The 22138-nt window shown below is 35.7% G+C and overlaps 7 protein-coding genes across 7 annotated transcripts; 3 read left to right on the top strand and 4 right to left on the bottom strand.

Moving 5' to 3' along the window:
• Positions 1-110: 110 nt before the first annotated feature.
• Positions 111-1535, top strand: LOC108823516 (uncharacterized). Its single transcript, XM_018596740.2, has 4 exons — positions 111-556; positions 801-884; positions 960-1049; positions 1134-1535. The coding sequence occupies exons 1-4, from the start codon at positions 137-139 to the stop codon at positions 1398-1400; spliced, it is 861 nt and encodes a 286-aa protein (XP_018452242.1). The 5' UTR covers positions 111-136; the 3' UTR covers positions 1401-1535.
• Positions 1536-1960: 425 nt separating this feature from the next.
• On the bottom strand, positions 1961-2637 carry LOC108826485 (protein IDA-LIKE 2). The gene has a single exon (XM_018599862.2). It carries the CDS (start codon positions 2464-2466, stop codon positions 2191-2193), a length of 276 nt encoding a protein of 91 aa, XP_018455364.1. The 5' UTR covers positions 2467-2637; the 3' UTR covers positions 1961-2190.
• Positions 2638-5306: 2669 nt separating this feature from the next.
• LOC108828654 (uncharacterized) lies at positions 5307-6609 on the top strand. The gene is made up of 6 exons (XM_018602402.2): positions 5307-5429; positions 5543-5597; positions 5750-5800; positions 5974-6065; positions 6145-6222; positions 6314-6609. Exons 1-6 carry the CDS (start codon positions 5374-5376, stop codon positions 6465-6467), a joined length of 486 nt encoding a protein of 161 aa, XP_018457904.1. The 5' UTR covers positions 5307-5373; the 3' UTR covers positions 6468-6609.
• Positions 6552-8840, bottom strand: LOC108828653 (probable pectinesterase/pectinesterase inhibitor 64). The gene is made up of 2 exons (XM_018602401.2): positions 7774-8840; positions 6552-7301 (listed from the first exon to the last, which is right to left on the bottom strand). The coding sequence occupies exons 1-2, from the start codon at positions 8795-8797 to the stop codon at positions 6610-6612; spliced, it is 1716 nt and encodes a 571-aa protein (XP_018457903.1). The 5' UTR covers positions 8798-8840; the 3' UTR covers positions 6552-6609.
• Positions 8841-10609: 1769 nt separating this feature from the next.
• Positions 10610-11332, bottom strand: LOC108825747 (cell wall / vacuolar inhibitor of fructosidase 2). The gene has a single exon (XM_018599097.2). The coding sequence runs from the start codon at positions 11266-11268 to the stop codon at positions 10735-10737; it is 534 nt and encodes a 177-aa protein (XP_018454599.1). The 5' UTR covers positions 11269-11332; the 3' UTR covers positions 10610-10734.
• Positions 11333-12628: 1296 nt separating this feature from the next.
• Positions 12629-15129, top strand: LOC108823956 (histone acetyltransferase of the MYST family 1). Its single transcript, XM_018597273.2, has 9 exons — positions 12629-12976; positions 13047-13135; positions 13211-13270; positions 13341-13550; positions 13639-13707; positions 13875-14036; positions 14266-14359; positions 14463-14605; positions 14685-15129. The coding sequence occupies exons 1-9, from the start codon at positions 12691-12693 to the stop codon at positions 14886-14888; spliced, it is 1317 nt and encodes a 438-aa protein (XP_018452775.1). The 5' UTR covers positions 12629-12690; the 3' UTR covers positions 14889-15129.
• Positions 15130-16121: 992 nt separating this feature from the next.
• LOC108823840 (O-fucosyltransferase 38) lies at positions 16122-18835 on the bottom strand. The gene is made up of 10 exons (XM_056994454.1): positions 18601-18835; positions 18413-18512; positions 18213-18280; positions 18035-18123; positions 17629-17935; positions 17277-17413; positions 16981-17194; positions 16686-16870; positions 16509-16604; positions 16122-16424 (listed from the first exon to the last, which is right to left on the bottom strand). The coding sequence occupies exons 1-10, from the start codon at positions 18790-18792 to the stop codon at positions 16289-16291; spliced, it is 1524 nt and encodes a 507-aa protein (XP_056850434.1). The 5' UTR covers positions 18793-18835; the 3' UTR covers positions 16122-16288.
• Between the last annotated feature and the right edge of the window lie 3303 nt (positions 18836-22138).

Raw genomic sequence — 22138 nt, 5'->3', positions numbered from 1 at the left:
AAAACCTATCGATAGTGCCTAAAACAATTGGGCTGGGCCGTAAATAGGCCTTCAAAATGAACGAAGAGGCCCAATGATGGCAGCATCTGAAAGTCTCATAAACCCTAAATCCCCAAATCGGAATCTGCAAACGAAGATGATGATGATGATTCGAAGAAGAATCTCTTCGATCATTTCAACACCACTCCTCAATTCTTCGATTCACCACGCCTCCAAACCCAGATTCATCACCTCTTCCTCGCCGCTTCTACAATGCCGTCGATCTCCGATCCTCCTCACTCAGATTCCTGCATCGGCGAGCAGAGTTTCGTCGTTTCAGGGGATCAGGGCGTACAGTTTACTGAGCTTGAACGATCTGAGAGACAATGTGCCGAGGAAGCTCAAGACGAGGAAAGGAAGAGGTATCGGGTCGGGTAAAGGTAAAACAGCGGGGAGAGGTCACAAGGGGCAGAAGGCGAGAGGGACGATGAAGTTTGGTTTCGAAGGTGGGCAGACTCCTTTACGACGTCGTTTGCCCAAACGTGGCTTCAAGAACAAGTTTAAGCTTCATTTCCAGGTAATAAAGCTCGCGCCTTTTGGCGGGAAGAGGGTCGAAATTTATGGTTTTGTTGGTTAGGAGGTCTTGATGGTTACATGAGTGTGGTGGGTTTGTTAGATTAGGTCGAGTAGGAGAATTTAAATCAGAAAGGTCAATTTTTTATTCTTTCTGAAACCTATTGATTCTGTCTTGTAGTGAAGTAGATGATAGTTACTGTGTCTGAGGATCAACTAAAGATGTATATGATTGTTGTGTGATGCAGCCGGTTGGGCTTGGAAAGATAGCTAAACTCATAAACGCTGGGGAGATTGATTCCCATGAGTTGATCACTATGAAGACGCTCAAGGTTTGGTCACACTCCTCACTCATTAATTCACCGGTTCGGTTTGCTTCGTACTAAACCATTAACTCTGATCTGCAGGATGTGGGAGCCATAGGGAAGCAAATAGAAGACGGAGTAAGACTAATGGGTCGTGGTGCTGATGAGATCAAATGGCCTCTTCATTTTGAGGTCACCATTTGAATTACATTAATCATTCTGCCATCAGTCTTTGGACTACTCTAGTTTAATTGGAATTGGCATGTTTTGTTACAGGTTTCGAGAGTGACAGTTAGGGCCAAAGAAGTGGTGGAAGCGGCAGGAGGATCGGTGAGGAGAGTGTATTACAACAAATTGGGCTTGAGGGCGTTGCTTAAACCGGAATGGTTTGAGAAGAAAGGAAGGCTATTGCCAAAAGCAGCGAGACCACCTCCTAAACAGCAAGATAGGGTGGATAGCATCGGGCGTCTTCCCGCTCCGAAGAAACCAATCCCGTTTTTTTCAGCTGAGGAAAACAAAGTTGAGTCTCCTGTTGAATCGTGATGTTTGAGTTAGGTTTTTTAACTTTTGATGTTTTGGTTTAAGTTGTTTGTGTTGTTTCTTGTTCATGTTCTTACAAGAAAAAAATTGAAAATGGCGGATTTTTATTGGACGAAATAAGGCCATTCTCTCGTTTAATTTTCGCATTTTCTGTACTTGTACGTTTTTTTTTTCCATTTTCACTAACGAGACTGACGAATTTTGGAGCTATAGAACTGCATGAGTTTGGTAATATACAAAAGTAAACGATAAAGTATGTAATGGTGATGATTATTATATTGTTAAATCTTTGTAGAACGTCTATATAAACTCGATGCATGTAAGCAACCGTTGTTGTTAACATTGACAAAGTCATACAGATAATCCAAAGACATTTTTTTTTTTTGCAAAGGAATCCAAAGACATTATTGATTATAATTAAACAAATAAATACACATTCCTTTACAAACACACATAGTCAACGTCAATTTCCAACAATTATATACTTTGATAGTTTTGAACGATGTCTTAACTCGAGTTGATCGTAATAACAAGAACAAATGTATATCAAGAAAATCGGCTCCCACACTTTAATACGCGCAATACTACAAATACAAATTACACCTTCCAGTTACAAATTGATTATATATTAAATATATTTTGCCTCGTTGACAACAACAACCAAAACTCCATTTTCTTGGCATCACAAACAAAAAGATTTTTAAAAACCATTTACACAAAAATACCAAATAAAAAGAGAGAAAATAATTAATATAAAAGAAAAAAGGAAGTCATGATGACCTTTTAAAGCCTTTTACGGAGAAGATCGATCACAACTAAGTAAACCGATATCATTGTGTTTTCTAGAGGGACCAGAAGCTGGAACTGGGAAGTGACGTGGTAAGAATCCCAAGAACTGTTGAGAGGACGACGCAACTACGCCGTTAACTTCTTTGTGTGATTTGGAGTTGAAGACGTTGTTCTTACTTGTTCTTGCTCCGTTGCATAAACCAAGAAGTAGAAGGACAAAAAGAAAAATAGTTTTTGTGAACATAGAGTGAGTTCTTGATCTGCGGATTTGAGAGGACATTGTTGAAGAGAGCTTTCTTGTGGAAGGGTTTGTGGTGAAATGGTTTTAATATTTGTGAAAGGACTTTGTATTTTGTTTGTCGTTGATGGGACAAAAGGAAAAATTGGTGAATGAATTTGTTGAAAGCAAGAAATATGGGCAGATAGAGATTGAGAGAGAGAATCTGAATAAAAGGCTTTTCTGTAGTGTATTTAATTACTTCTGATATTTTCTATTTATTTCCGAAAATTGTTTTTGAAAAAAATTACGAACCACGCAAGTAGTTGGAGACTTGTTGTCAGCTAAATTTGGTCTACAGTTCACATTTCTGTTTAGGCTTCAGATGGTAGCAGTTAACAATGTGATGTTTAATAATAACAAAAATCTATTTATATATTTTTGTAAGTAAAATTGAATGGCAGTTATTTCGCATATTAACATTCGGACAGTAAGTGTTAGGGTACTTATAGTAAATTTCTAACAAATAGCTCAACAATATATTGAAATCGCATGTTATTTAGTAAGATTTGATTGTACAATTCTAGAATATTATTGGTTAATACTTGATCACTTCTTCGTTTTTTATATAAATATTTTTGATTTCTTAAGTTCTTTAGTTCATTCTTACTATATCATAATTGACAAGCAGAAATTATAACAAAGAAAGCTAGGTTCATTCGTTGCAACAAATGCCTATGTGAAACTTAAACGCAAGTTTTTATCACCTATGTTCAATGAAAAGGAAAGAACGGAGAGAGTGGACAAAGAGAAAATAATAACATAAAAGTTATATCGTAATGTAAGGCCTTTTGTATGTTATGTCAAGACTCGTAGGCTCATAGCTTTATATAATCTATTAGTTTCTTTATAGAAAATGATAGGCCCGGATCTAAATGTAGTGACCGATTATAATCATGTCACAGCATGACAACTATTCAAACTTTATTGCAAAATCTTCCTCAATCTAAGCTACTTGAAATGCATATCTTTTCACTATATTTTGTATAGACACGTATGTAAACAGTGAATATATCAATCACCGTTCTTGCTATTTCAGTCTTTTATTTAAATAGTGTCAATAGAATTAGTGATTTTTATTCAATTCAACGTTTTCCTTACACTTGCACGGTTTAATTACTTTTCGTTCACCTTTTGTAGGAACACATCAATAATTAGAAATATTTTGGTAGAATAAGAAATATTAATGGGTAAAGTACTTACAACTTACAAGTAAAACTCTCTTAAGTTGTTGCTTAGAACCCCTTTACAATCATGTCTTTAACAAGTTCATAACTTATTTAATAGTTTGTTAATAACAAATGACCATACTTATCCTATAAGGTAGAAGAACAAAAAGTAAACTAAAATAGAAGAGTCGTACTAATGTCAGTAACAACAGTTGAAATCTAAAGTTGAACTAATAATAAGTCCCATACCTCTTTATACTATTTCAAACAATGACAGACTACGTCTTAGCTACGCCTATCACAAATATAGCAATCGTACTTCTACATTATTTCACGGCAACACGAAAACTGACTGACAATTCTTGCTAATCCCTAGATTGGTCGTACAGTTTTCTAGTGAAGTATAGTAATGGACCCATTGTTTCATATAACGTAGTGTCACATATACAGTATCAGCTAAATACTACTGGTATTTGGGGTGTGCTTAGTAAAATATATTATGTACATGGATATATTAGCAAAATTCTTTTTGTTCCACGAAAATACAAGTTATAGGTTTTCCATATACATTTTAAGAATAAAATTACAATATCAAATATAACATTTTAATACAATATATTTTAAAAAATTCGATTTGTTTCAATAGTAGCTGTTTTAACTAATACGCCTATCTTTTCAAAAAAAAAAAAACTAATACGGGTAAAAAGGTAAACAAGTTAAAATTTGTTTTTAAACATAATTTTTTTCGTCTTTGTGACAAACAAAAAAAATAAAAAACTCAGGAGTATAATATATATACACGTGCGATCGTGATAGTGTGCGCGAAAAGATCGGTGAAGAAACGAAAGTTACGTTCTTGACTACGCGTATAGTGTACGGAACGTTTCGGGGGAAAATGTGGTGAGAGGCATGACTCATGAGTCGAATCACAAGTCACGACTCATAAAATTGTGAGTCTACCTAACATTGTGACCGTACAAGATACATCAAAATATTGTAGTTGAGATTGCTTCCTTTGAATTTGAGTGAAACAGCTTGGATCATAAGTTGACAGATATATTGAAGTGACAAGTTAAATAATAAACTGACTCATGCGTATTCGTGTGTGGAAGTGGGAGGTGAAGACACGGATAACTTGGTGAACTAACTTGTTCGTTAGCTACCTTTTGATTTTCAGATGAATTAATGTTTTAAGTCTTTTCCATAAACCAATCGCAACTTATACAGTTTTTTTTTACATTTAATTTTTATCTGCATGCACATTCTATTTGTTCTTAATGTTCCTAAAGTTGTTACCAGTCATAATAACATAACACAATAAATGTGATTGGTTGAAATATCTTCTCACACGTGCTATGATCGTCTCGCAGAACTTAATATGTCAAATGCCTCGAATCACTTCCACGGTTCCACCTGGTGCATTAAAACATTCATTATGTACATGGATCAGCTCATTATCTTCTCACAATCTCAATAGATATTTTATTTATTTATTTATTTTGCCACATAAAGTTTATCAACTGAACGAGCCGAGCCAGAGCCATATGCATCCCAACTGGTTTTAAAAATGGGTCAGAAAGTCTGCGTATTATTAGATTGGGCTACAAATCAAAAGGCCCGGCCCATTACTAAGTTAAAAGGTCAACATAATACGAGCTGGGTTTTATCCTTCATCTTCGTAGGGTTCTTCTTCTTCTTCTTCTTCAGTCTCTCACTTTCCGATCGCTTCGCCGTCGCAGCAATGACGAAACTCAGGAAGCTCGGCCGGCACACGGGTCACCGTATGTCCATGCTCAGGTTCCTTCTTCCTATTCTCTTTCGTAGTGTAAACTTCTCAACAAAACCGATCCTCTCTTTGTTTCTTTAGCACATTTCTTAAAAACTTTTATTTCGATTGGGTTTCGTTATAGGACGCTGGTTTCTCAATTGGTGAAACACGAGCGAATTGAGACCACTGTCACTAAGGTACTAATCAATTTATTAATCTAGAGAGTTTAGATCTGCACCAGTGGTGTTACTTCTTCGAACTTGCTTGTGTGTTTTGTCCTAAGAAATGTTTCTCATTTACTTACATTGGTCAGTATGTAATAATATACAACATTACTGCACTTTTTTAGGCTAAAGAGGTTCGTCGTCTTGCTGATAACATGGTTCAACTCGGCAAAGAGGTAATTTGATTCGCTATTTTCTTACAACTTACCAATACATAAATCGATCGTACTTGGCTTCTATGTGGATCGTTTTGGTATATTCAGACACGACATAGTTAGCTTGGAACTGTATATGATTGTGTTTTCTTAATTGGTTGAGATAATGGCTGATGAAATTATTTAAATTATAGGGCTCACTCGATGCAGCTAGACGAGCTGCTGGGTTTGTTAGAGGAGACGATGTGATTCACAAGATCTTCACAGAGTTTGCTTATCGATACAAGTAAACCTTCGAAACCCTCTGCTTTTCTTCCTCCTAAGTACTATGTTTCATGAGATGTTTATCTTATGTATTAAAACAGAGATAGAGCTGGTGGATACACAAGAATGCTTCGCACTCGCATACGAGTTGGTGACGCTGCACCAATGGCCTATATCGAGTCAGTAAAACAACTCTCTCTCTCTCTTCTTTATTCTTAATTAGGCAAACTTCACATTGTGTGCTAACTTGTCTTACTCTTATTTTTACAGGTTTATCGATAGAGAGAATGAGCTAAGACAATCAAACCCACCAACACCTCAACCGCCACAACGAGTCCCGCTCGACCCATGGGCCAGATCACGTCTCATGAGGCAGTACGCACCACCAAAGGAGGAGAAAAATTCTGATTCCGATCTATTATAAACATATTGCTCTCTCACACCAAGAGATCATGTTTTGTCTCTCCTTGAACCATATCTTGTTTGTTACGCTATCATTCAATACATGTTTTATGACAATAATAACTTAATACCATTCGATTTAAATGCAAGTTTCCTTTACATTATCAAGCAGGCCTTGAGACCCACTCATCAGCCTGAATAAAATTGGCAACAGAGTAAACATCAACATGATTCTCAGGTATCTCACTACTCCATGGAACCCTATTCGACCTAACCGATCCCGTACCCGTGTTGTTATACTCCCCATAATACAAAGTCTTCAACGCGAAATCACCGCTCCAAGGCATCCATCCATCAGGACTAATTAAAGACTCAAGATCACAGTTCACAAAAACCGTCCTCGAAAACTCCTTCCACGGTCTTCCCAAGTAGTTCGTATGCTTCTTAGGGTTAGCTCCAAACTCCTTCATGTACTCCTCTGTTCCGTTTACCGAACAGTTCGAGAACACGAACCCTGTGGACTGTGCCGCGTCGATCCTCCCGTGCGCTGTGATGACGTTATTCGCGCCTCCTCCTCCTCCTAGTTTGGAATGTTTTGAAGCAATTAAGATGTTGCAGTCTTGGAACACGGCGGCTGAGTTACCGAATATGAAGTCTACGTTTCCTTGGATCCGACATTGTTTGTAGAATTGGCGAAGAGAGTGAGCGTAGAGAGTGTCTTGGTTCCCAAGAAACTCGCAGTTCTCGAGTATTGAGAAATCGCTGTCTGACCTAAACGCAACCGCTTGGTGGGAGTCTGCTCCTGCCGTGTTCTCTATGGTTAAATCACGTGCCATGAATCCATCGCCGAGAACTCCTTTACAAACGACCAAACACATGTAAGTCACATGGGTTCTGTCTCTAGTGGAAACAAGAATAGTCGCATTCAATCAGTGATATAGCTTGAATTTTAAAATTAAATAAAAATTAATGTTATCTCAGTTTCAAATATATTTTTAAATTTTCACATATATTAACAAACATATTAAATTTTGATAATCAGTGTATTATTTTTATGATTAACCATTTTTCATAATTTTAAACTATAAAATTTCTATAAAGACAATATTATTTTTGAAATTACAATTTATCATCAAGTAATGTATTGAAAATATAATTTTTTTTTTTTTTTTGAAATATTTTTTTATAAACTTGGACTTTTTTGAAAAGGAAAAAGCAATATTTGGGGACGTGGCACACCAAAAACTCAGTTACTACAAGAGTAGGAAAGAACAAAGCTTATGTTTGACTTTACTGTCCGAAAAACAGTAACATTTATATAAACTCACCGACAGTCGCGGAGTTGTACGTCGTCATCCCTGGTTGCCCTACATTCAACGACCCTGTAATGACCGTTTTGCCCATCCCGTCTCCGACGAACACGACGTTCCTTTTCTCAAACGGGACCCTAACGGTTTCCTCGTACACACCTTCTCTAATCCGTATCACAAACCTAACGTCTCCGTTACTCTCAGGCGCTGCGTCAACGGCCTCCTGCACCGTCTTATAACCACACTCTTTACACACCGTCACGTCTTCCTTTAAACCGGACGGAAAACCCAAAACCGTACCGGAACTCGGTCCGGTTTTCTCCCAGAACCCGTCTCGCTCCGTCGCTGGGTGGATCCACGAAGCGACGTCGTCTCCGAAGTTATCGAAGGACACCATCATGCTCAACGCGGCGCCGGTGAGTTTCACGAGATCGTCGAAGAACGCGATGGTGTCCACGACTTGCTCCGTGTCGTTGACGGTCTTGAGACCTGACCAGCAGTCGTACTGGTAAGCGAGAGCCGCGCTCATCCACGCACGTGCGTCTTTGATTCCCCCGCACGTGACCGCGACGTCTGAAGACTCTGTGCGGTGCTGGGAGTAGGAGAGTATCTGGAGGCAAATGGTGGCGATGTTCGTGCAGTTTTTATTCCCTGCGGAGGAGTCTAGGATGGATTTTATCTGAGTCTGACCGGACTTGAGACTCTCGTAGGAGACGGAGATCGCTGAGTGGATGATCTGAACCGGTTTAGGATCCGGCGGGACCAGACCCGGTTTAGAGAGGGAGGAGAAGCAGTGGTCTGGGAAACGCGTGGCGTTACATGCGAGGCGGATCTGAGCGGTTGGAGGAGGTTGTTGCGGTGTGTTTAGACGGTTGTGGGAGGATTTGGAGACGGTGGCGTAGAGAATGAGTGTTAAGAGGAGGAGTAGAATGGAGGATACAGCGATGACGAGGAGGATGTAAGTACGAGGAGGGAGGTTTTTCCGGTGAGGTTTAACGGCGGAGGAGGTGGAGAGAGAGTGCGGGAGTTTCGGGGAATCCATTGAAGGGAGAGATATTTTTCTTTCACGGGAGAAAAAGGTTCAGAAACTTGAACTAAGGTAACGGGCCAGATCGTAATGAGCCCAAAGGCCCATCAGTATTTCAGAAGGGTTATTAAATCAGCCATATAAAGTTTGGGCCTATGAGAATGAGAATTGTAAACAGAGTAGAAAAGTAAAAAAAAAACAGATGGTACTTGGTAGTAAGTTCATCAGTAGACAGTAGTGTTAGAGCACGCGCATCGGCAAATCTTAAAGCGGATCGCGCGTTTTTCGAAAAAAAAAAATGTTAAAATAATTAAATACGACGACTTCGGCTCGTCCCGCCCCTTCATTATGAACCGGTTCATCAACTTTCGCGCGGGTCCCACGACACGTGGTGGCCCGCGATTAGTCCTCTATTTTTTTTTTTTTTTAAAACAAACAGAAAAAGTTAAAAAAAAAAATAATAAAAAATTCCTTCCACAATCCTCTTCTCCGAATCGCCAATGCTGATGCCCTTAGTTCAGCTCATCAGGGGGTCAATAGCCATTGGTCTTCGCTGGTTTATTTGAGACTGGTGTGTTTAAGGCTTTAAGACCGACCGACCGAGTAATTATCATTAGAATGGTTTTTGTAGGCATGGGATTTCGAGTATTCGGTTCGGTTTCGGATAGGACCCGTTCGGGTCCGGATATTTCGGTTATTTAGAAATTATATCCAATGAATACTTGGAAGATTTACTGTTCGGTTTCGGTTCGGTACCGACCAGTTCCGGGTCGGTTCGGATTTTTGATGAAAGTAACCATGTATAACCCGGAAAAATCGGTAACATTCGGTTCGATTAAATTTTACCCAAAATCATATTCAACATCCGAAATATTTTTTATTTTATTCATTGTATTTTTATTTTTTATGAAAATAAATGAAAATCATATATATACTACTAATATGTATATAAGTACAGAGAAGTTGAACTAGTTTAGTGGTATTACCCTTGAGACTTCACCCTAAACAACTCAAGTTCGACTCTCAGCGGTTATAATGTAAACATAAATAACAAAATAAAATATATATATATATATATATAAGTAAAATGTAAACATATACAATAAAGTTACGGTGGCCCAGTGGTATTGCACATGTTATATCATCTTTCACACCTGGGATCAATCCACATGAGACACATATTTATGTGTTTTTACGTAGAATTCGATTTAAATCGGGTACCCATTAAGTTTCGGGTAAATACCCGAACCAACCCGATACCCATGGTTAAATATAATTTGATCCATCGGATAAATTTAGGTTTACCCAAACCGAACCGAACAAGTCAATTTCGGGTCGATTTCGGTTCGGATAAATGGATATGAGTAAAAATCCCAGGCCTAGTTTTTAGTATCTAATCCCCTTTTCTGATACTGCATTGATTTTTTGTTTTTTGAACTGTTTGATTTTTGTTTTTTGAACTGTAGCTACATTAACTCCCCTTCGAATTGGTTGGTATGTCAATTATTAAGTCAATTATTAGTCATGTTTTAGTATGATAGCGAAGACTGTAGCCACATTGACCTACGAAGACATTTACTTCAATAATTTATATCATGTTTCCACCTAACTTTAAGCTTTTGTTTTGGGATAAATAATAACAGACATACGTCTTTTTGCTTTTGATTTGCAGATCAAAACCATTGTATTAGTCATTTATTTTATAGTTCGATTATTAGTCATTTATACCATGTGTCCACCTAAATTGGCTTTAATTTATAAGTAATCTATAGTATGTTTTACTATATTGTTCTGTTTATCAATGTGAAAGTACGTAGCAAATGTGAATAGCAATAAAGTAATAGGTAGTATTGAACTTACAAATTTTGAATTTAATTACATTTAACCAAGTTTCTCATTTGATAAAATATTACAACTTTTTTTTTTTTACAACTAAAATGGTACAACCAGAATCATTCAGCCAGCCGATCAAGAATACCGGAGACAACACCACATATACTTCTCAAACTCACTTCGCGCCGGCTAATCTCTGCCGGATAAACCAGACCCTTAACTCGCCGGAAAATATTCCTGCAGACATTAGGATAATCCTGAGCCGCCAGCACATGCATGTAAGCATAGTCATAAGCTTCATCATCAAGATCTTGAATCGTTAGCCGGAGAGAATCAGCTGCGAGAGTATACTTGTCTGAGCAATCTTTTAACACCTTCTTAAGGACGGCGTCTTTAGCGGTGGTGGTTAGGTTCCCGGTGATGTAAGTGGCGGTTGCTGTGGCGTTTGTCATGCCAACGCCGACCATAATGGCGGCGAAACCTTTTGTGTCTGCTGTGGGGCTTCTTGGGTCGGATTTGAGAGCTGAGACGCAGAGGTCGTAGTAGTTTGTGGTTTTGCAAGTTGATTCGATGGTGGTTGTGTTGGATTTGACTGGGAGTAGGGCTGATGATAGGATAAGGAGGAGGAGGAAGATAGGAGGAGAAGTAGCCATTTGAAGAGGATGGGGTTTGAGCAACTGTTAAAGGAGAGATGTAGAAAGAAAAATGATTCTTGTCTTACGTATTAATACAAGAGGACATGTATTTCAGTTGGTAACCACAAAATACTTTTATATTTAATTTTTATTTATTCCTTTTTCCATAGTAGTTGATAGTTTTATTTAAATAAAATTTTATTTAGTTAATTGTACATTAAATAAAATATTTTATTTTTAGTCTGCGTAGATATATTTTCATAGAATGATTAAAATATTTTCCAACTTTAATATACAGGTGATAATTCATTTTTTGGTAGTATACATTATACAACGTGTTAACATGTGAAAAACTGAAAATAGGAATCAGTTTTATTCTTTCTTCATTTAAAAGCAAGTCTGATATGTATCATTATCCAAGAGAAAAAGAGATCTGTAGTTTTGAAATTTAGTAAATTACAGACACAAACCGCGGAAGTGCGAATGCAAATTTCTTTTATCAACATCACAACATGGTATGTGAATCTATCAACCATAACTTCAAAAGTCATGATGATGAGTTGTGTGTTGGTCTTTGCTTCTTGGAACTTTGAGTTGTGTGTTGGCTTTTGCTTCTTGGAACTTTGCGAGGTGTTGATCTGTGAATCTCGTGATTAGTATGAATCATAAAGCCTTGTTTGGCTGTTTCCCTTTGAGGACAAAAACACACTCTGTCACTTGTTTTCTTATTGTATTTTAAAATATTATCTTACATTTGCTTTTATATTTATAAATTTAACTACATGACATGACATTCCTAGCGTTGAAATTTAGTAACAAAATTGCAACTATTACTTTTTTTTTGTCATCAGCGTAAACAAAATTTAGCAACTATTACTATTATTTAATAAATAAAATAACATAAATTCCAAATTTATATAGATAAACAAAGAAACTGGTAGTATTTTGAATAAATATATCTGAAAAGAAAAGTGAGAGTTTAGGAGACAAATAATTTCATACAGGCATCTAAATATGTAAAATGATCATTCCCTCATCCATTATTACATGTTGCACTAGTTAATAAAAATTAAAGATCAAAGATAGTTCTATATTTACACTTTTGAATTTAAGATATAATTATAATAATTTGTTTTAAAATATATAAATTTTAATAATTTTGTTTAACTTAATTTATTGTAATTATTATATTTAGAATAACCTTTATAATTTTAACACTGATAAAACTATTTACATAAACTAAAATAATATCTTATACTTTTAGATTTAACATTTGAAAATATATTGTAGGATATCTTCTTAAAGCCCAATAAAAAGAGGTCTAGCCCATATTAGCTAACAAGCTATGAATGGGCCAACTTCCCCTGAGCTAACAAGCTGTCTTCACTACCCGCCGAGAAAAAAAAATCCACCCGAGAAATCTCCGACCCGATTGAAAACATGGGATCCTCCGCGAACACAGAGACGACGAATTTCACCGCCGCATCTCCGTCGTCGAACCACAATCATCCACCAACCACTGTCGCAGCGTCGAACCCGAATCACACTCCCTCGGAATTGGACACGTCGAAGAAGAGGAGAACGGGGATGCTCCCTCTCGAGGTAGGCACACGCGTGTCGTGTCTGTGGAGAGACGGGAAGTACCATCCCGTGAAAGTCATCGAGCGGCGGAAGAATCACAGCGACGGGAGCAACGAATACGAGTATTACGTTCACTACACAGAGTGTATGTCATCATCCAATTTTGTGAATCTAGGGTTTTAGGGATTGGGGATTAATTTTGATTACTCTTGCAGTTAATAGAAGGCTTGATGAATGGATTAATCTAGATCAGCTTGATCTTGACTCTGTAGAGTGTGCTTTAGATGAGAAAGTTGAAGATAAGGTTTAGCTCATTTCTTCAAAAAATATTGACCTTTTGGTTTGTTATTGGATTTGACAGTGTGTGTTTTGGTTATAGGTGACTAGCTTGAAGATGACACGTCACCAGAAACGTAAGATTGATGAGACGCATGTTGAGGTAAGTGTGTGATTGTCTTAACTTTAGTGGAGGAGGGAGGCTATGTTCTGATATCTTTTTTTTTTTGTAGGGTCATGAAGAGCTGGATGCTGCGAGTTTGCGTGAACATGAGGAGTTCACTAAGGTGAAGAACATAGCAACGATTGAGCTTGGGAAGTATGAGATTGAGACTTGGTACTTCTCTCCGTTTCCACCAGAGTACAATGACTGTGTGAAGCTCTTTTTCTGTGAGTTTTGCTTGAATTTTATGAAGCGCACAGAACAGCTTCAAAGGCACATGGTGAGCAACTGGTTATATATATATATATATATTGTCTGCTGTACATTTCTATATATTGTCTCTTTAATGGCTCTCTCTTTCTATGCAGAGGAAATGTGATCTGAAGCATCCCCCTGGGGATGAAATCTATCGAAGCTCTACCTTGTCAATGTTTGAGGTAAGATCCTGGATTTTTTTTCGTTATAGATTGTCTGCTGTTTGGTCTTTGTATTACTGCAAATGATGCTAATTGGTTCCGTTTTATCACTTAAGTTTCATGTCTGGAAGATGATAATGTTCTCTCACATTCAGAAATTAATGGAGTTTATTTATGGAATCTTACAGGTGGATGGCAAAAAGAACAAGGTCTATGCGCAGAACCTCTGCTATCTGGCGAAGTTATTTCTTGACCACAAGACTCTTTACTACGACGTTGATCTGTTTCTGTTCTATATTCTGTGTGAATGTGATGATCGGGGTTGCCACATGGTTGGATACTTCTCAAAGGTACCATAGCCTTTTGTTTTGTTTGTGGTAACTGTTACCTAGGATATCTAGGTTAGAACTGGTAATTGGCATGTAATTTGATAGGATTTTTATCGAATACTTACTGCTGATTGTATTATTATCACTTCTTGCCTCGTGATCAATATCCCTGAGATACAGTTGAAAACAATGTTTTGAATATTACCACAAGCATAAACTCAACCACTGATGTTTGGTTATTGATGTACAGGAAAAGCATTCTGAAGAAGCGTACAACTTGGCTTGCATCCTTACCCTTCCTCCATATCAAAGGAAAGGCTATGGCAAATTCTTAATAGCCTTCTGTGAGTATTCTTCTCTCTCTCTTTTACATTTCTCTATAAAGCACACTCTTCTCTTTTTCGTTTAGTTGATAACAACTTAACCATTCTGTTTTGTTATTCATAGCCTATGAACTTTCAAAGAAAGAGGGTAAAGTGGGGACACCAGAAAGACCCCTCTCTGATTTAGGCTTAGTGAGTTACAGAGGTTACTGGACTCGGATTCTATTAGACATCTTGAAGAAGCACAAGGGGAACATATCTATCAAGGTATATATCCTGATCTTTACCACGCTTTTAGTCTATCCATCAATAGATTATTTCACATATAACCTTTTCTTAAATGTAGGAGCTGAGCGACATGACAGCGATCAAAGCAGAAGATATACTAAGCACCCTTCAGAGCTTGGAACTGATACAGTACAGGAAAGGACAACACGTGATCTGCGCAGATCCTAAAGTTCTTGACCGACATTTGAAAGCAGCAGGCCGAGGGGGTCTTGATGTAGACGTTAGCAAAATGATATGGACTCCTTACAAAGAGCAGAGCTAAGGGTGAGTGGGAAGAGCACTATATTTCAAATGGTATGGTGTTCTTTTAGATGACTTTGCAGATCCTTCTAGATTGACTTTTGTCTGTAAAAATCTTAACACCACTTTGTTCAGTTTATCTTCTTGTAATCTTGTCTGAATGGTGGTATTACCACTAAGTGTTTCATTCTTGTTTCCATTATGTTATCAATAGTATGGATAAAAGATTTAATATTCATTTATAAATATCATTTTCCAACAAACCTAGCACGTCCTTTAATCCCTTGTGCTGGCCCTTTCCTTCTCCTCGGTGCACCTTGCCTGCAAAACGGTATATTGCATTTAGTGACTTGTATAAGAAGCACATGTATGATTCTTTGATCACCTGTCTTGATGCATTGCCTTTACAAGATTCGAAAACTTTGCTCCCTCTTTTATCTGTCCTCCCTCCACCTTATTGAACAGTTTCACTAGTTCTTTCCTGCAATACAAAGACAAAACTTAGTCATGACCTATAAACAAAATGAGTGAAAGACAAAACCTTCTTGAAGTTATAAGAAAACATGTCTGGAGTGATTGTCCTGCGATGCCCTATAAACCTTTGCAAGGCGTATGGGACTAAGTTTGAATTTTTTTTTTACAGATAGATGGCAAAAAGAACAAGGTCTATGCGCAGAATCTCTGCTATGTGGCAAAGTTATTTCTTGACCACAAAACTCTTTACTATGACGTCGATTTGTTCCTGTTCTACATTTTGTGTAAATGTGATGATCGTGGATGCCACATGGTTGGATACTTCTCAATGTACCATAGCTTTTTTTTTTTTTGACATCAGCTTTTTGTTTTTGTTTGTGATACTGTTACGTAGAATATATCTATAGGTTAGAAGTGGTAAGTGGCATGTAATTTGACAGCATTTTTATCAAACTACTTCTTGCTGATTGAATTCTTATCACTCTTTGCCTCGTGATCATATCCATGAGATACAGCTGAAAACAGTGTTTTGAAAATCACCACAAGCATAAGCTCAACCATTGATGTTTGGTTATTGACGTACACAGGAAAAGCATTCTGAAGAAGCGTACAATTTGGACTCCTTACAAAGAGCAGAGCTAAGAGTAAGAACCATTACATTTCAAATGGTATGGTGTTCTTCTAAGATGACTTTGCATTTCCTTTTAGACAACTCGTGTGTAAAACTATTAACACGGTAAGTGTTTCATTCTTGTTTCCATTATTTTGGCAATAGTTTGGATAACAGATTTAACATTCGTTTATAAGTATCATTTTTCCAAACAAAACTACAAACAATTTTTCAAATAATCGTTTGTAAATAAGTTGACTATATAAGGTAGAACTAGAAGTGATACCAAAAAAAATGTTCAGACTCAAAGTCACATAAAAAAGGCCAAAAATAATCAATTAGGGTTCTTTGTGCTCCTTTGAACTGCAAATACACTCTGGGTATGGATTCTCATAAAAGGCTTCTTCAGTTCTAAACCTAGCACGTCCTTTAATCCCCTGTGCTGGCCCTTTCCTTCTCCTCGGTGCACCTTGCCTGCAAAACGGATCCATATCATCAAAAGGTCATTGCATTCAGTGACTTGTATAAGAAGCAAATGTATTATGATTCTTTTATTACATGTCTTGATGCATTGTTTTTACAAGATTCGAAAACTTTGCTCCCTCTTTTATCTGTCCTCTCTCCACCTTATTGAACAGTTTCACAAGTCCTTTCCTGCGATACAAAGACAAAAACTAGTCAAGAACTATAGCAAAATGGGTAGAAAGACAAAACCTTCTTGAAGTTATAAGAAACCTGTCAGGAGTGATTGTCCTGCGATGCCCTAGAAACCTGCGGTGACCTTCAACTGCTCTCGCCATGTTTCCAGAATGTGAAGGAACGAACACATCACTCTCAACAGATATTATATAATCAAGAGCAGCCGTTTTAGTCGCATGGCCTGTGAAGCCTTTTAACTCTTCTTCCCCAGCAAGCGTTTCCTACAAAACTCAGTACATCATATACTAAACATTATCAATCTTCAGATTCTTAGTAACATGAAAGATTAAGAGAGAGAGAGAGAGAGAGAGAGAGGTGTGGTTACACAAACCTTAAAGACTAGGTTAGGGAAGCGAGATTTAAGCTCTAAGAGTCTATCATCACCACCATAGATCTCCCCTGCTGCAATATAAATAACTGTTGACTCAGGATAACCAAGACCTTTCAGGAATATCCCCACTTCTTTTGGAGTCAATGGACATAGCCCTTCCTCTCTCTGCTCTGTTGAGTTTATACTTTTGATCTTCCAATGGCTTGTACTCTCCCTGTTGATCAAACCGATTAACATATTGAGCTAACAAGGGAGTTGACTTAAGAACAGATGCACAAGAGAGAGTAATCAGTTACCTCATAACTCTGAGTTCTTCAGATTCAGCATCAGTGAGACCATAAGTACAGCCAGTGAAAGCCAACATGTCTTTCTCATACCTCAGATGCAATGCAATGAACCTCCCAGCGCGTGACTTGAGTCGCTCAACCAGCTTCTGTGGTTGTCACCGTCATGATTGCTCAGAACCCAAAGTCTACAGGAAGCCCCCATAGGACACCTCTTAAATGCATTAAAACTACTGAAACTTATTCATTCTCCTAATAAAGGTCCCAAACAACATCCTAAAGAGAACACAAGCTTGTGTGGATGCAAATGAATCATCTTTTCACTACAAACCTATAATATATGTACAAGAGAAAGTAACAAAACCTGTCCGAGGCTTTCAATAGCAGGAGAGAAGCGAAGACCACGATACAGAACACGACATCTCAACCTCTGAACATCAATAGGCAGGTCATTGTTTGCAAGGCGAGAATCTGACTTAGCCACATGGATGACCTTGTACTCCTTCCACAAGTGTCTCATTTCTTCGTAGTATCCAACACTAGCCCATGAACTGAAATGCTTCCTCGCCCTAGGTAGAGACTCCACTTCCTTTGGGAGCTTTTTAACAACCTTCACATCTCTCTCCAGTGATTCGATGAAATGCTCCTCGTCGAAAATATCTGAGAAAACACTGAGGGGCATATAGTGAAGTGGGAAGTTGTTAGCTTATATATAGAACAAAACCTCCATAACTAAGTAAAAACTAAGATCCAAAAAAAAAAAAAATAACCTTGAGTCTCTCCAAAACGACCGCTTATCCAGCTCAGGAATCACCAAAGTTGCATTCATAATATGTGCAACAGCCACCATATCCGCTATCTATAACAACAATTACATATCCTTAATTCTCTATAAAAGCAAGCGTGCCTAACTAGAACATTGGATGGTAAGTTTAGTGTTTTACTTACACCAGTACGCATTTGATTCAGTCCACCATTACTTCTCACTGTTATATAACGATCTGACTCTACAAATTCTACAAAAAAAATAAAATACAAAGAAGATAAGTGTTTTAAGACCAATCCTGTAATGAAATCAAATAAAAAAAATTCTCAATTTCATAACAAAACCTCTTTATGTAGATCCAGCAGAGATTTAAAGACTGTACCTTTGTATCTAGGAGTAGGTTTGACACAAGGATGCAAACCATAGCTAAAGGGAGGAATCCAGAGCTGAGAATCTAAATTATCGTTCGGTTTCTGCAAATTCTGAAAGATCCAAAAAAAAAACCAAATCAAGTCAAGTCACTTCATTTCTTCATCTAAATCAAAAACCCAGTAAAGTTTAGAATCAAACCTTCCTTGGATCTCGACGTTGATGCTGCTGGTGATCTTGGGTTTGGTGGTCATCGGTTTGTATGTTTATGGAGCTGAAAACGAAGACCCAGATGGTGAAAGCGAATATCAAGATCAAGTAGACAGATATAGCTTTTATGGAGAAGAGTCTAGCTGAAGAAGAATAGCGAGATGAGCTTCTGTGTTTCACCATTTCTATGAGGAAGAAGAAGAAGACAGATCTACAACGGTCTCTTTCACTCCGAACATCAAGCTCTTTTTTTTGCTCGTTCAAAACCGGTTCGGTGTCTGCGTTACCGGAAATTCGAATTTGATCTTGTCCGGTTAACGTCATACCGGCTTTTTTTTACTATTGTAAGTTGCAACGGTGTCATTTCTTAGGAGGGTACACGTTTCAAGCTCGAGCCGGTTTGCGATCAGATTAACTGTATTTCCTAGAATTTAGAAATTGATAGTTTACATCAGCACCGGTTAATCTAGTTTAAAATGATATATAAGCATTTGGTTCTCTCATATTTTTTTTTTTTTTGCTAAATATTCTCTCATATTTTCAGTTTCACAAAACATTGTATAATGTAAACCATTTTCTGAATTCGTGGTTTGGATTGTGTTTTATAAGACCAAGACCATCTCCAATCTATTTTATTTTAATTTCTATATTTTTTTTTAAAAAAAGAGAGAGAAATCTATTATATAGGTTAATTTATTCTAATGTATAATAGAGTTTCTCTATTTTTATAGGAAGAAAACTATTTATCTTTAAATATAGAGATAAAATTAGCATTTTTCTACATTTTCCTCCAAAACAAAAAAAATAATTATATTATAGAATCATATATTAGAACAAAAGAGTTATTCTTGGGTTCACCCCTAAAGTGAACCTAGAGGTTCACTCAACCAATAGAAATCATTCATTTCACAATTGATATCTTTTAAAAAAAGAAATAAAATATTGTCAAGTTATATTATGTTTTTAAAATAAATAAAATGAAAACAAATAAAAATAATAGTAGTTAAAAAATGATTTAAAAATATATTTTTAACATCTTCGAAAAAAATAAACTCTAAACCCTAAATCATAAACCCTAAACCCTAAATCATAAACCCTAAACCCTAAATCATAAACTTTAAACCGTTAAGTATACCCTAAACCCTTGGGTATACGCTAAACCCTTGGGTATACGCTAAACTCTTGTATAATCTTAAACTCTAAACCCTAAACTCTAGTATATACAAAAAAAAATTAGATATTTTAATGCCATCATCGAAATACTAAACCCTAAACTCTAAACCCTAAACCCTTAGGTAAATCATAAATACTTGGATAATCCTAAATCTTAACTAAAAAAACTAAACACTAAAACAATAAATCTTAAAAATACTAAAACCTTAATCTTAATCCCTAAACTCTTTTAGGATTAAGGGTTTGGTATTTTTAAGATTTATTGTTTTTAACGTTTTGACGACGGATTTAAAAATTTTTAATTTTTTTTTGTTGGATATATTACTATTTTTATTTATTTTTAACATTTTTTATTTTAAAAATATAATATAACTTGATAATATTTTGTTTCCTTTTTAAAAAGATATCGATTGTGAAATGGGTGATTCCTATTAGTTGGGTGAACCTTTAGGTAAGAATAAGTCAGAACAAAAAACAATATATAATAGAAATGCTAGAGGAAATATAAGAAATATACATTAGAGATTCTTTAAGAGTAAGAAATTTCTTGACATAAATGGATTTTCATCACCTAATATTATTTAAAAGTTATAGTATACAATTATGTAAAGAGTTTGATTTAGATCATTGTTCTAAAGTAGTTTTGTGTAAGCTATTTATTTTCAAACTAAGATGCATTCATTGTAAAAAAATGTATTTTCGGATGAATAATTTTAATTTTTTTTTGAAAAAAGAATAATTTTAAAATTCATTCAAAAAAATATAGTATGTTTGAAACTTGATAGACATTGGCAAATTGACACATAACCAATGGTCACGATAAAAGTTACAGGTCGATATTAGTTATGTATATAAACTTATATATCTTTCCGTTACAGTCTTATGAATTGTATTTCAGAGGCTTTTCTGTGTGTTATAGTCTATAACACATAGAAGCATAAAAGTGAGATTTTTAAAAAAAAATTAGGAAGTAGAAACATATTGGAAGCGTATATTCATATATATATATATATTAAATATAAGAAAATTTTATAAAATCTATGACTAAAATTTATATGATTAAATTTAAAATAAAGCATTTGTTCATTTATAATAATTTGAAATGATTTTATATTTAAAACTGTGAAAATACATATTAATAAATTCAATATAAAATACTATATTAATTATTTTTAGTAATTCATAAATAACTGACACAATATATCTGAACATATGTTATATATTTAATAAAAATCTCAATACATAAAAATAATTTATAGTATTAGTTTTAATATTTGTATATTTCTATTATCTCTATTTCATTACTATTAAATTTTAGGTTTTATATAAATTAAAAAGTATGATTTTATATTTTTGTTGATTTATAACCTTGTGTTTTAAGAGACGGAAGCGAGATTCCAAAACGGAATCGTAAGTTTTCAACGTGTTTTTAAAGAGAATATTTTAGAAGCGTTTTGGAAGTGAAATTCCACAAACTTCCACAAAGTTCCGATTCCGATTCCGATTCCAAAACGGAAAGCAAACGTCTGATGAAGCTTCTGTGCAACTTAAATTATAGAAGTATAAGAGTATATCTTTTTCTAAAAGAATATACCAAAATTAGATAATTTTTATTATTAATCTAGAGTATTCCAAATCAATGGAAGGGTCAGATTAATTCTTAAAGAAATTTATTTGCGATTTTATGGCTTTTTAAAATACATATTTAATCATTTTCAATGTTTAGATGATTTTGTTTTTGTTTTATACTATAAGTTGTTTTCATATATCTAGATAAATTTATTTTATTAAAAACTGTGTAACTAATTATATCTTTCATATTTACATTTATAATTAAAGAGATTATATTTTAATGTTATATTTAAGAGAATTTTTTTTTTTTGATATTTGTATATTGATGTGAAACATCTTCTAGTAGAAGGTAAAAGTTCGTTTTACTAGATTAGAGTTGGGCAGTTGGGCTAGTGAATGAACAAGTTGCTAGATTCCACGTGAGCTATAATGAAAGGTATAGCTTTCAGTTCACTATATGAAAATAAATAAATAAACAACCATATGTTCATTTATTTTGCTGCCATCGGGGTCCATGGGGCCTATCTTTTTCTATTTTTGTTGTTCATATAGACACTAATACAATAATATTTTGTTTGGATATTGATGTTCACCAGACGTACGGTCCATCGTTATCGATATTCAAATTTAACAAAAATCTAACTAATTTGAAATCTGTATCAAGCCTTAATTAATGATTTTCATCTAACTAAATTACTGAGCAGCAAATGATTGAAGAACATGGTTACCTAGTGAACCCACTGTCACTACTAGTGTTAGTAATATTCTTTTTGTTTTTTGAGAT

This window comes from Raphanus sativus, chromosome 9 (assembly GCF_000801105.2).
Source record: "Raphanus sativus cultivar WK10039 chromosome 9, ASM80110v3, whole genome shotgun sequence".
Lineage (NCBI taxonomy): Eukaryota > Viridiplantae > Streptophyta > Magnoliopsida > Brassicales > Brassicaceae > Raphanus > Raphanus sativus.
The sequence above is the reverse complement of the archived record's forward strand: the minus strand, read 5'-3'. Positions and strand labels throughout refer to the sequence as shown.